General features: G+C 53.1%; 5 protein-coding genes across 5 annotated transcripts in view; 3 read left to right on the top strand and 2 right to left on the bottom strand.

Moving 5' to 3' along the window:
* Positions 1 to 2252, top strand: part of GUITHDRAFT_102851 (hypothetical protein) — a gene marked incomplete at both ends in the record, with an annotated part of 2921 nt that extends 669 nt beyond the window's left edge. Inside the window, 11 exons of the mRNA XM_005838513.1 lie at positions 348 to 439; positions 505 to 653; positions 711 to 1007; positions 1260 to 1315; positions 1369 to 1471; positions 1526 to 1599; positions 1648 to 1778; positions 1827 to 1876; positions 1928 to 1978; positions 2026 to 2131; positions 2182 to 2252. Of these exons, the coding sequence (XP_005838570.1) occupies positions 348 to 439; positions 505 to 653; positions 711 to 1007; positions 1260 to 1315; positions 1369 to 1471; positions 1526 to 1599; positions 1648 to 1778; positions 1827 to 1876; positions 1928 to 1978; positions 2026 to 2131; positions 2182 to 2252 (1180 nt within the window). The remainder of the gene's footprint in view (positions 1 to 347; positions 440 to 504; positions 654 to 710; positions 1008 to 1259; positions 1316 to 1368; positions 1472 to 1525; positions 1600 to 1647; positions 1779 to 1826; positions 1877 to 1927; positions 1979 to 2025; positions 2132 to 2181) is intronic.
* Positions 2253 to 2371: 119 nt separating this feature from the next.
* GUITHDRAFT_102850 (hypothetical protein) lies at positions 2372 to 3447 on the bottom strand (the record flags this gene model as incomplete). The annotated part of the gene is made up of 4 exons (XM_005838512.1): positions 2372 to 2689; positions 2746 to 2922; positions 3068 to 3144; positions 3213 to 3447. The coding sequence occupies 4 exons, from the start codon at positions 3445 to 3447 to the stop codon at positions 2372 to 2374; spliced, it is 807 nt and encodes a 268-aa protein (XP_005838569.1).
* Positions 3448 to 5206: 1759 nt separating this feature from the next.
* GUITHDRAFT_134492 (hypothetical protein) lies at positions 5207 to 6780 on the bottom strand (the record flags this gene model as incomplete). Its single annotated transcript, XM_005838511.1, has 3 exons — positions 5207 to 5743; positions 5800 to 5973; positions 6025 to 6780. 3 exons carry the CDS (start codon positions 6778 to 6780, stop codon positions 5207 to 5209), a joined length of 1467 nt encoding a protein of 488 aa, XP_005838568.1.
* A 1577-nt stretch (positions 6781 to 8357) lies between these two features.
* GUITHDRAFT_134491 (hypothetical protein) lies at positions 8358 to 9721 on the top strand (the record flags this gene model as incomplete). The annotated part of the gene is made up of 5 exons (XM_005838510.1): positions 8358 to 8815; positions 8853 to 8931; positions 8985 to 9128; positions 9176 to 9402; positions 9454 to 9721. 5 exons carry the CDS (start codon positions 8358 to 8360, stop codon positions 9719 to 9721), a joined length of 1176 nt encoding a protein of 391 aa, XP_005838567.1.
* Positions 9722 to 10546: 825 nt separating this feature from the next.
* On the top strand, positions 10547 to 10930 carry GUITHDRAFT_92649 (hypothetical protein; the record flags this gene model as incomplete). The annotated part of the gene is made up of 2 exons (XM_005838509.1): positions 10547 to 10653; positions 10723 to 10930. Coding segments are annotated over 2 exons (312 nt in total), but the record flags the coding sequence as incomplete, so codon positions are not given.
* Positions 10931 to 12496: the final 1566 nt, after the last annotated feature.

Genomic DNA, 12496 nt, shown 5'->3' with positions numbered 1-12496 from the left:
CGGGTTCGAATCCGGAAAACTCATTTTGGTATGCCAACAAGACACACTGTGCGTTTACTGACTGTGCTAAAATCTGGGAGACGGGGGAGTCTTGGAGATCTTCGACTTGACGGCAGCCTTTCGGTGTTGAATTTTATTCTTTGCATTTTTTTTGAGGTTTGAATCCCCCTTTTATCCCCCCCCCCCCCCCGGCCCTTTCCCTTCCGCCCCCTCCCCCCCCCAAACCCCACCGCTCCCCCTTCACTTCTCCTTCCTCTTCCGTTTTCACCTATTCCTCTCCCTCCTCCTCCCACGGCACCTTGCCTCTCTTCACTTTCATGCCCGCTGCTCTCTCTAACACTCGACAGGGAGCTCGACCTGGCGCTCCCGCTGCGACTGGCGAACCTTCCCAACGGGGCCTCTCTAGACCTACAGCCCCTGACAGAGCAAGAGCAGAAAGGTTTCCTTCAATGACGTTACCTTCAAATGACAACCTGCCATGACGCCCCCGCGTTTCTCGTGCAGCTCGAGTCGTGTCTGTCACCCTGCAGCTGGAGGACGGCAAGAGGTATCAGAAGGAGTGCCACTGCAGCACACTGCTCTTCGACGTGCTGCAGAACTTGGAGGACGTGTGTGGGGCAAGGCTGGTGACTGGGGTCAACATGCTGCAGGAGGTTGTCATTTCCTTTACGCGCATGCCGGCGTGCCCAGCGCTGACTAGCTCCCTGCAGTTGCCTTGCGTGACGGTCATGAACAAGACGCTGGAAGGAGAGCAGCTCCGGAGCAGCTCGCTCCTCAGCATCGGCCTCGTCTCCGGAGGAGCCTTGCTCAAGTACCGGCTCAAGAAGAACGAGGCGGCGGCAGGAGGGGAGCAAAAGCCGGAGCAGCCGGATGCTGCCCAGCAGAACCCCAGCCAGCCCGACGAGAAGATGGATGACGTGGCAAGCTCTGCCGTCCCTGAGCCAGCAGAAGTCCCTGGAGGACAAGCGGCGAGCGAGGAACAGGGCGGGGCAGCGGTGAAACAACCGGTATCGGAGGAAAGCAGAATGGCGGAAAAGCCCGAGGAGAAGAGGGAAGGGAGAACGTGGACGGTGGGAAGGGAGAGGGAGGGAGACTCTCGTGCTGTCTTGCTGCAACTTGACGATTCGATCTTCGAGTTGACGGTCAGTCAAATACTTCGATTCTCCATCCTTTTCCTCATCTTCCTTGCCATTCCCCGGTTTTTCCTTCTCTCCTCCAATCGCTCTATCTTCCTTGAGCTGAGATATGGCTGCCTGTAGTCGGAAGACCTGCACTCGTTGGAAGCCTCGAAGAAGGCGAAGGAACAAAAGAGCGGGTCAATGAGGAGATTATGATGTAGTTGCCGTCTTGACGTGTCAATGCTCTCAGTTTCAAGACAAGGAAAATGAGAGAAGAGGAGCGAGAGCAGAAGCTGTCTGCCTATCAGACTGTCGTCATCCGAGTTGTCTTCCCGGACAGAACTTGGCTTCAGGTCAGGCCGCATTCTTCAGGCCTATTTCGATGGCGAGTGCTGACGTTCTGGCAGGGCAAATTTTCGTCACAAGAGACGTTCTCTGACATCTACAACTTCGTTCGCCAGGCACTTGTACAGAAAGAGAGGTTGTCTTTGCGGTTCCTGCCTCTTCCTCGTCCTCACCATTCGAACAGGGCATTCTACTTGTTCATGACGCCTCCCCCCAAGAGGATAGAAGACTCCTCTTCCACCCAGCTCAAATACTCCCAGCTGCTCCCGGCTGCGAGGATTCTGTTTGCATGGAACGAGTCCAAGTCAGAGCCTGGTGAGCCTGCCTCGGCCCTTTCCTCGTCGTCACGAGCTGCTGGTCTAGACTGCTCCTACTTGTCCTTCTCCTACATGTCAAGGATCGAAGAGTTTGAGGTGTCGCAAATGAGCTTTTTGCCGTGTCAGCAAGCTGAAAATTTGCAGCAGGAGCAGAGCAAGAAGGCGAGGATGGACGTGGAAGGAGGAGGGGAGGCTGAGGTAGGAGCTGTATTCACGTTAGGACGGTTCTGACGGCGGCGAGTCAGGCAGGCGCATCGGCAGAGATGGACGCAGAAGCATCCAAGGGCGAGGCCTCGGGAGGAGACCAGCAAGCCCCGGAACCTCCGAGGGTGGAAGACGATCAGAGAGCAGGTTTGCGCTGCCCTTCCACTAGCTGGAGACTTGCTGACAGACCTGCCCAGCTGCGCTGCGTGCTGCTGAGAAACGAGCTGAAAGGGTCTCAGGGAAACCGAAGTGGTTCAAGATGCGCTGATGAAGTTAGGCCGTTTCACTTTCACGCTAGAAAATTAATTCCCTTCCACCAACGGTCGTTGCCACGTCACCACCAGCAGTGCTTCGGGGCTCGCCATGCCAGTGCCCTTGGCGACAGCGCTACTTGTCCGCTCCCTCGGCTGCAGCCTTCTTCAGCTCCTGCTCAGTGAGAAGCTCTAGCCAGGCTGCGCAGAATTCCATCACGACCTTGGGGTCCCTTAGCTCCTTCTTGACGTCCTGCAAGCTCTTCAAGCGTTCGAATGCTTCCTTCGTGTCATCCTTTGCCTTCACGCTCCCGGCAAGGACGTTCTTGATCCAGGGCTCCTGGTCCAGGGAGGCCTCCTTGAGCTTCTTTTTGAGGTACTCATAGCGCAAGGGGACGTAGACTTTGTCGTCCTCTATTGCTCCGTAGAAGGCGTCGTAGATCTTGAAGCGCCACTGCGTGAATCCCACTCAGCAACACCCACCGGCCTCGAGTGAACTATCTCCCTTACCTTAGAGCCAAGGAATCTGGTTCCAAATCCGTCCTTGACTTTCTCGTATGCCTTCATGAATGCCTCGATCACCAGGCTCCTCTCCTTCTTGGCATCCTCCAAGATCCCCGCAAACGTGACTTTCATCAGATCCTCCATGTCCATCTTCGTGTCCGGGGAGACCGCAAACCGTTTGATCTGCAAACAACATCATCACCAAAAGGCTCTTGGTTGCACGGAGGCAGGAGAGGGAGGAGGAGGAGGAGGCGGGGAGGAGGAGGGGGGGGGGAGGGTTGAAAGGCGAAGTGGGTGGGGGTCCAAGACAAGCAAGAGAAAGGCTTACAGCAGGCTCAAAACATGCGCCCCATTCGTCAAGGTCGATGTGACCGCTGTGGTTGGCGTCCAGGGTATCTGCCAGACCTGGTGTCAGCAACGAGGCATCAGCGTCCTGAAGTGAGTCTTCAGAACGCGCAGCCGCCCGTTCGCACCGAAGATCACGTCCATGTCATCGACGGGGTTCTGAAGGGTGATGTTGAGGGTGTCCAACACTTTGAGCAGCTCCTGCTTGCTCAGATGCCCTGAACCATCTTTGTCCGCTTCTTGAAATGCCTGATTGATCTGCAATCTTATCGTGTACATGTCGCAATTCTGGCCCACGGAGGAGGTCCTGCGAACCATTGCTGCACTTCCATCTGACGTCAGGCGCGAGAACTGGGGAGGCATTTCGAAGATAGGTGTTGTAAACTTGTCTTGGGCAGCAGAGTACTCTTACTGAAACAACAAGTCATTGATTCAACACAATCCTAGCAGAGCAATCTACGATCAAAATGCCAAGGATTTTCAACTCTCAGATACTGTCAATATTTTCCATTGTTATGTTGCTACAAGTCTGAAAGGAATAATGCTACAATTCCAAAGTCTGCACAAACAACCACTACAAATCAAGCATTTACCCTTCGTTGTGACAATCCTTCTCACTGAAGCGGCCGCGCCACCTCATCAACTCGTTTGACATTCGCTGATCACTTTTTCCCATTGGCCCAGAGCAGATGAAATATTCTCCTTACTCAAGTCTTAGCTTGCAATAATTCACAAGCTTTCTATCCATGTTCTACTCGACGATTCTCCTCTCTGACTTTGATTATACCGTGTTTCATCTTGGAATCCGCTCTGTTGCCCGAAACTCCATTCTTCCTGCCTAATGTTCTCACTGCTCTCATCTACCATCCCATGCTCTCTCTACCCCAGTATCTCCCGTTTCATCCCTCCTCTCCAGTCTTCACTCTCCCCTTCCCTCTTCCCTCTTCCCCCCATCCCCCTCCCCTCTCCTCTCTCCCCTCTCCCTCTTCTCTTACGTCCCACTTTCTCCTTTCTCCTTTCTCTCTCCGAATTTTCCTTTCACATTCAGAGGTCTACACTATGCTGGCATGAATCTCTCTCTCTCTCTCGTCTCCTCTCCTCTCCTCCTCTTCTATCCCCTACGCCCCTCTTCCCTATTCCTCCTCTCCGTAGGAATTTGCACAAACGGAACGCACATTGTCAATTTTTTAGAGGTACCCTACCCCCTGATTTACCTTCCGGTGCACAAACATTGTTATACCCCTGCCTACTGGATATCACTATCTTCCACCATCTTCCATTTATCTTAGTACTTCACTTAAGAAATTTATGATGTATGAAGGATAGATTCCATTAAGATGCTCACGACTACCGGTAAAAGTGCAAGAGGATGAAAATCTTTAGCCACGGGTAGTACAGACAACGAGGTTCGAGTCTTCTTTCCTGGTCCTACGTACTTCTGGTCATAGGGATTTGTAGGAAAGACCTATTATCCTACAATTTTTTTCAAGTCATCTTGGAGGTGGGGTCACGGATATCCAAAGGGGTAGGGGTGATTCTCTACGGGGTTCCCGAGGCCAATAAGTCTGGAGGGGTGGTGCCAAATACCTCTCAGAGAGTCGGGTACTTCCGGGGGACAAAAGGTTTAGTTATTATTACTCCGGCGGGACTCGGAACTTCGGAAACGAAGTTGGCAACAGGCCGGCCCCGGCCGCGGCGGCCGGACGGTGACTGTTGCCACTGCGAGTCCCTACAGCCTCGGAGTCTGGGTTGGAATGTCAGGGGCAAGCCTCCTCGACTCTCCTGATTGTCCTCGTACTGATTTTTAACTTATAAAGGCTCAGTGGAGTATAACTTCCATAAGTTCAACTTTCCGAAGTTCAGCCCGGCCTCAGAGCGGCCCAGCCTCGCTAGTGCCAGGACCGTTAGACTGGAGGGTCTAGATCATGGAGCCTTTGGGTCGGGCAGCAGCCATTTTGAGTCAAGTTTGCAGTGACTGTTGAACGGTGAGCACAGTGGCGAACAAACTCGGAACAGTCGTTGATTGAAGTTGCCATAATAATCTTACATGATTCCACCGAATATGCACTACACTGGATATAACTTTTGTCTCAGTGCCGGCCATGACACCTGACAGTCCTGATCAAACTCCGCCGCCGGATGCCTGCACTTGCGCCGGCTGCCATTGAAGCGTCATCCCTTGCATGGCGTGCGTCTGCTCGCATGTCCTGACGCTCTGAGACGACCCGCGCGTGCCGCAGACGGTGCAAGTGAACTTGAGAGGGCAAGTCCCCTCATGGATATCGACGTCCTCCAGCGCTCCTGTGAAGCCACACCCGTTCCCGCACGAAAAGATCTTGACGAGGAAGTTCGGGCAGTTGAGTCCGCTGACTGCCCTTGCCTTGTCTGCCTTGACGCTCAAAGATTCATGGAGGCCCTGTGACATGATCAAAGCTGACATCACATTCCTGAGGTTCGCCTCCTCTGTCTTGAAGGCTGTCTCATATTTGGCGAGTAGACTTGGGATCATCAGCTCCGAGCTCTCTTCCTGCTTTCCATCCCCTGCATTGCCTTCCTCTTTCGTGTTCGAAGTCCAAGCTTGCTCCTCCTTGAGATATTTGTTGCGAGTGTCGACGTATGCAGCCTCACACTTTGCGTACTTTACTTGGCAATCTTCCAGCTGGGTAGCAAGTTGTCAGACTTGAACACATCATCTCCAGGACAGACATATCATACCTTGCTCCTAAGGTATGCTGTGACGTTGGACGCGTTGCTTGCTAGCTGCATCTTGACCTTTGATTCTAAGCAAAGGAAATGATTGCAGTCCGCAGGATAGATCTTGATGAGAGTCTCCAGTCCTTTGATTTCCTGAATCTGCCTGAAGAGCTTTTCATCCTTTATGTTCTTAAACTGCATGAATCCGTCAGGACAACTCGATTCAAATCATTTCAACACACTCACAGCAATATGAGTCTTGTCGTTGAGCTTGGCAATGACTTCAACGGAGATGACTTTCTCGGTGTTGAGAATATTGCACAGAATGTAATAATTAACTGGAGTATACTCGTCGTTGACTATTTCGCTCGGAATGCTTGGATATGCCTTCTGCACGATGTTCAAAATGCTTTGTGAATCCTTCTTGGGGTCCAGAACTTCAGGAGCCGGAGCAAGATAGTGCAGATTCAGCTTCTCAACAGTAGTTTCGCACATCATGGCAATGGCAGAACCGATTGCTGCGCTGAACTCACCAGTTCGAAGGTTGTTGTTGATCTGGAAGTCGTCTAGCTTGATCTCGAGTCCGTTCTCATTGCTCACTGTCTTGGGGAACTCGCTGTCCTTAGTAAGCACGAATTTGAAGCCGATATGATCTACAGGGATTTCCTGCGGGCAGAGCGGCTCAATCTGTTCAGGAACTGGCTGCACAACAGCTGGGCCAGGCATCATGAGGCTGGCAGGATACTGAAGAGAGACGGGGGTGAGTGCGATTCCAACTTGATTCGGCACAGAGATAGAGCCAGCTGCTTGCGGAATGGGAACGGAGACGGTAGATGGACCTGAGATGGGGATGGAGATGGAAGTGGAGGTCGTCTGAAGGTTGGGGATGGTGACAGAAGAGGAGATGGGGAGAGAAGGAGCTCCTAACATGGCGTCGGGAGGGAGCATGGAGAAGACGAGAGGGCCTGACGTAGGGAGGGAAGCGGCTGTGAAGCTCTGCATAGCGATGACTGCTCGTCGCACTGTGGAGGTTCGGATGAAAGAAAGGACGAGGGAGGGGTGGGTGGGAGGCCTTGAAGGGGGAGTGGGGTGGACAAATTCTCGCATTGACGGGGTAGTGCGGGGGAGAGATAGGGGTACACAGTTGAACGGTGCGTTCTGAGAGACACCCTGTTTGGCAGGAAGGTTGGGGAGGAGGGGTACGGGAGAGGGAAAGAGGGGTACTCTGCAGTGGGGTGTATGGCGGGAAATCCTGTGGGGTAGGGGTGGGTGTATGAGAGTCAGAGGGATCACTGATTGACCGTTACATTTTTGGGAAGATTTGAGAAATTGCTCCTTCAGGGAGGGTGGGGTGCTCAAGTACTGGTGTAATTAAGAGCAAAAATTGCTTGGAGACTAGGGTAGGGGTAATGAAGTACCTCTTTGGGGTACCCGGTCGCTTCACTAAAACTTACACTTTTATTATTTGTACCGTTGAGTTTCTGGATTACAGATGTGTCTGTGCAGGGGGTCCTTTACGTGAAGTTTTCAAGTAGACAGGTAGGGTGGGGTACTGGTATGACTCATTTTGTATCTGAGTCGTAGTGAGATGGGGTAGGAGGTTCAGGGGGTGCTGTTGAAAGAGGGGTGGGGTCGTATGCGGGGTGTGGAGGCATTCGATACCTGTCTAGGAAGATGATGGGACATGTGAATCGCATAGGGAGGAGGAGGATCAGGAGGAGGAGGAGGAGGAGTGATAGGAGGAGAAGGAGTGATAGGAGGAGGAGGAAGCAGAGAGGGAGAGATATAGATAGATAGATAGATAGATAGATAGATAGATAGAGGGGGGGGGCGGGGGCAGGGGGGGAGCCAAGGAGCCAGGGAGCCAGGGAGAGAGAGTGAGAGGGAGGGAGCGAGGAAGCGAGAGGAGCGAGCGAGGGAGCGAGGGAGCGAGGGAGCGAGGGAGCGAGAGGAGGGAGAGGAGGGAGAAGAGAGGGGGGAGAGGAGAGGAGGGAGGGACGGAAGGAGAGGAGGGAGGGAGAGAGAGGAAGGGCGAATGTCGGCTAAAGAGAGGATAACAATCAGCAAGATAAATGTCACGGGCGCTAGTGTAATGAGCGAGTCCACTTCTTCATGGAGATATTGACTCAGACCGAAACGGGAGTCACAAACAAGCGGGTATAGGGAGGAAGACTCAGATTTGTGGCGTTGTTCCTGTCAAGTATGTGCGTGAGCGTGCAGGAATTATATCACAGTATGATATTTTCTTCTCGACATATTGAGATTTAGAAATGCAGACAAAGCCAGTCTGAGCCAAAGAGTGACACAAAATTCTTCTCCTCTCGAGTTTGACATTTTTTTGTTCAGGCACAAGCACTATGCAGGCTTTCGAAGTTCCATATTCTACTGTACAGATTCCTCTCTCTCTCCAGGCCCCTATCCCTGGCACGCAGTTTTCTTATCCCTTTGAAGGAGGTTTCCCCACACAGGTCCTTACATCGTTTGCAGCACCCCCCCCTGCTTCCACGGAAAGTGTACAACTTCCCATCAGTCTCTCCTACCCTCTTCTCGGGGTAGAGGGCTCTGTGCAACCGACTACCATGCCCCTGGTACAGCCAGCTCCTCAGGCCGTACCCCTCTGCCCTCAGGAAACTCCTCTTCGCCATTTGATCCTCAAGCTCTTGTTCCGTACAGATGGCGATTTCCCGAAGACAGAGGCCCAGAGCGGAGCTCCGTTGAATCCCCACGAGCACTTGGCAAACATCCTTTCATCTAAGGATTTGGATGAAAAAATCCAGGGTGTCCTCCAAGACCTTGGTCTCGGTGCCGCGAGCAGAGCGTTAGGAGATGTTGTGATGCTCGACAATCTCCTCACGATCGAAATTCTCTTTACTGCTCCAACGGTATCAGACAAGGTATCTGTCGACAGCAAGAAGCTTCCCTTCAAAGATGTTGTTGAGAAGATCAAAAACCTGAAAGACGAACACGAGGTCTTCGTCAAGAATTCAAATCTTGTGTCCGTGAATGTTGCTCCTTGCAATCACTCTGTCTGCTTTGAGTAAGTCTCCTCTCTCTGTTTTTTTGGGCCTTCACAGTTGTATCCGCAACAGGGCCAAGCTCCGATTAGCTCAAGCACGTGATTGCATGTACAAGACTTTTGGCCTCGTGAAGGAGGTATGGCAGGATCAGCTTCACTTGCTGAGCAGAACACTGAAACCTCTTTCCAGCTCGAGCAAGCGATGGAGAAGGAGAGCAAGACGGAGCTGTCATACCAGAGCAGCTTGCAGGAGTACGCGAACATAGAGAAGCAGTTCTATGCTGCACGCCGCAAGCTCCAGGCACTCGACCCTTCCAAGACTCCGGAGAAGCAGGTGGAATATTTCAGAGTTGAAGACATTGTGCTCATCCCTGTTTATAGTACAAGGCTGCAGTGAAAGTGCTCACTGGATCGGAGGAAGGAGACTTCAAGGACGGTTGCGAATATAATGGAGGCCTTTTTCTCTCAAAGAAAACAGCAGCGACCAAAGCTGCTAAGCTGGAAGCTGCCTTGCAGAATCTTTCCATCATTGTTCACGAGAAGCGTGCGGCCTTGGCTGTTGCAACAGCTCACGAGATTGTCTTCGGGCAAGCACACGAGAAGGCAACGTGAGTTCCTGCGAGTTGCTGCCATCGAGATCTGCTGACATCATCTTTTAGCTCTTTAGCAGGCCCCAACTGCCCCTCGATCTACCCCCGCCAGTTCACCTGCACACACTCTTGCGGGTTCATGGGGACGCAGGAGGTGGTCCAATACCACGAGAAAGCCTGCGGGACGAGCTACCAGTGCTCCGTATGCGGTGCTCGCGGATCGTTTCTTCAGGCGCAGATGTGCGAGCAGCAGCATAGCATGATGATGGCAAGTGTTCCAGCCGCTATCCCTGTTAGCCTTTTGTCAGCTCCCGTCAACTATGGCAGCATGTTATGATCTATGATCGGATCTGCCCGGCCTCTCTGCTTGTCAAAATAAACTTGAATGTCTTCCCGAGCGACTCCGAGTCAGGGTTCAGCTTGGCCAGTGACCCCGCACCCAACTTCGCGGCTCCTGCCGGCAGTGACACCGGGACTCGGGGACTCCGAACTTGACTCAGTGGGTCGTTTCATCCCGGCTCGGACCGTTACAATGGCACTGGCGCCTCTTTATGCCTCCTCCATTTGATCAAGATGGGTGGGGTAATTACAGTACGGGTGGTTTAGCAAAACAAACATTAGGTTTACCACGGGGTATAAAAATTCTTGGAGGGGTACGGTGGAGAAAGGATGATTTCTTGGTAGGGTAGTTAGGGGTGCAAGGAACAATGGAGCAGGCAAGGGAGCGCGAAGGAGAGGAAGAGAGCAGAGGAAGCTGAGAGGAGAGGAGGATCAGACAGAGACGGAAGACTAGATCAGAACAGTTAACTAGGAGGCGATTCAAACAACCGCCACTCCAGCTGTTTCCATGCAGCTTTCCTACGTTCGCCCCTTGCTTCCGGGCACCAGCGTTAGCACTTCTTTTGCATACAGACTTGAACAATGCAGGACGGGAAATCCTCTCACAAACCGCAGGGCAGCGAACCCGTGTCTCTTGCTGCATGATGAAATGACCTGCCCACCTGTGAAGAGAAGCAAGAATATGAGGACGCGCGTGACCATGTCAGGCTGGTTGCAGAACAAGAGCGAGAGGAGGTCCCTTAAGATTCTCTCCCCAGACTTCCGTCTCGGCCTCTCAACTGCTGCTCTCGGTTTTGTGTTGAAGAACATGTTCGGTGCTTCTGGGATGGGACTGTTCTTCACGATCCTCGGCGGCTTCTTTGTGTTGCAAACGTCGAGACTGCGTTTCTGCTTCGGCACCGACACATTCTCTGTGCTGCGGGTCTCTGGGTTATCCGAATCAGGATACGGCAACGATCTCAAGCCGAAGAGCATACAGGGCGGCCTTTCTTCGAACAGCACTGAAGGAGAGGGCGAGGAAAAGCGGGTCACAGCAATAGGGCCCTGGTCGTATGGGAGCATCGTAGAGTGGAGGTTCTGGTGGCCGGGCTTCCCGCTGCTGGCGTATTTCAAGGAGACGCAGACGAAGGAGACCGGGCAGAGACACTTCATTCCCATGCTGATGGATGGGAGGAGCATGTACGAGCAGATGCAAAAGAATTTCGGCCGATCCTCCCAACGGCTGCCCGATGTGCGGACAGGAACCTGTTGGAGGTTGTCTGGGAACTTACAGAGAGTTTTGATCAGGCGAGCAAGTGGAACGATCTGATCCCCCTCACCCCACGGGGGTATCGCCTCACCAAGGCCAAAGTGAAGCTGTACGTGCATAGGATGATGAGGACGCTCAAGGCAGAGATCTCTCCGCGCACCCGTTCCTGCCCTGATCCTGCCGCGCAGTTGAGGGAGTGGCTCAACGTCATCTTCCAGGAGCTGAAGATGCTGATCACGAAAGTAAAGGTCAGTGATCGTGTGATGGGTGTGATGGGTGTTTCTAGTTTGTGTTCGGCTGATTGTGTCAGTCTTCATCGTATCCCCATGATTTCTGTCTTCCCTCACCATCTCCCCCAACCCTCCGTCCCTCTACGAACGTGCATTTGCACCTCCCATCATGATTGTCGCACCGGCATATGTCAGGGAGAGTGTTTCTTTCCCCTCGGCACCCCTCAGGACCGTGGGAGCTGTGACACAACAAGTTGACTGCCTTGCGGCAGGATGCACTGCAATCCTCGGACAAGTCAAAGCTCCAAGACGATGTCACAGCTGCTGTGCGGACGATGTGGGACAAGGTCTCCCTGCTCGTCGGAATCAAAACTGCGAAATAAACGGGCCCAGTGATAATTCGAGCCAGTGACTGACTCCAGGGCCGGATCAGTCGGTCACTGATTCCACTGCCGCAAGTTGTGACTAGTCAGTAACGGATTCAGTCACAAATTCAATTCGGCGTCACGAGTCGAGCGGGGCTGCACCGGCCGGGCCGCGAGCCGCCGCGTTGAGCGGGGCCCAGCCTCGGCGGAGCCTCCGGCCGGCCCAGCCGCGGCCGGCGTGTCCGCCGGGCCCGCCCTCAGCCTGGCCGTGACTCAGCCCGGCGGTATCAGTCTGCTGGAGTTCCCTGCCAGTTGTCAGTGACAGCACTGCATTGAACTTGCTGGACTCAGGTTGTTAGACGAGTGGACAATATTCTATGACATTTCCATTGAGTATTCACAATAGATCATAGCGATCAATTAGAACGTGGTGTCAATATTACATATATTTGCAATAGTTTATTGTTTGACTGGTCCGTTGGAAAAGGCCCTGCGAGCCTTGTGCCATGTGCGGACGTAGAAGGAAGGGTGTTAGGGGTAGGAAGGAGAGGAGGAGAGGAGGAGAGGAGGAGGAGAGGAGAGGAGGAGAGGGAGGAGAGATACAGTAACAGATAGAGGGAGGACGATAGAGGAGCTGCCGCGGAACGAGCATGAGCTGACCCGCCAGTGAGAGCCATGAGCAAGAGCACTCGGAGAAACTTGATGTCGAGGCTCAATGATGCTTTCTGTTCAGTTTGTCAACTTCCTCCGTGTTGAAGTTGTGGTTTCATCAGGGAGCAAGGACAAAGTTCTTCAGCTCCTGGGAGAGATGAAGGAGTTGATCACATCGCAAATGGCCGAGCCCAAGTCTGGTTACGAATTCGACGAAGAGTTCGGGCTTGTGAAAGGGTGAGTAAAGCAGCCGACTGAATCAGTCCCCACCCTCTCCT

This window comes from Guillardia theta (assembly GCF_000315625.1).
Source record: "Guillardia theta CCMP2712 unplaced genomic scaffold GUITHscaffold_11, whole genome shotgun sequence".
In the NCBI taxonomy this organism is placed as follows: Eukaryota; class Cryptophyceae; order Pyrenomonadales; family Geminigeraceae; genus Guillardia; species Guillardia theta.
This window is presented reverse-complemented; position numbering and strand designations above follow the sequence as displayed.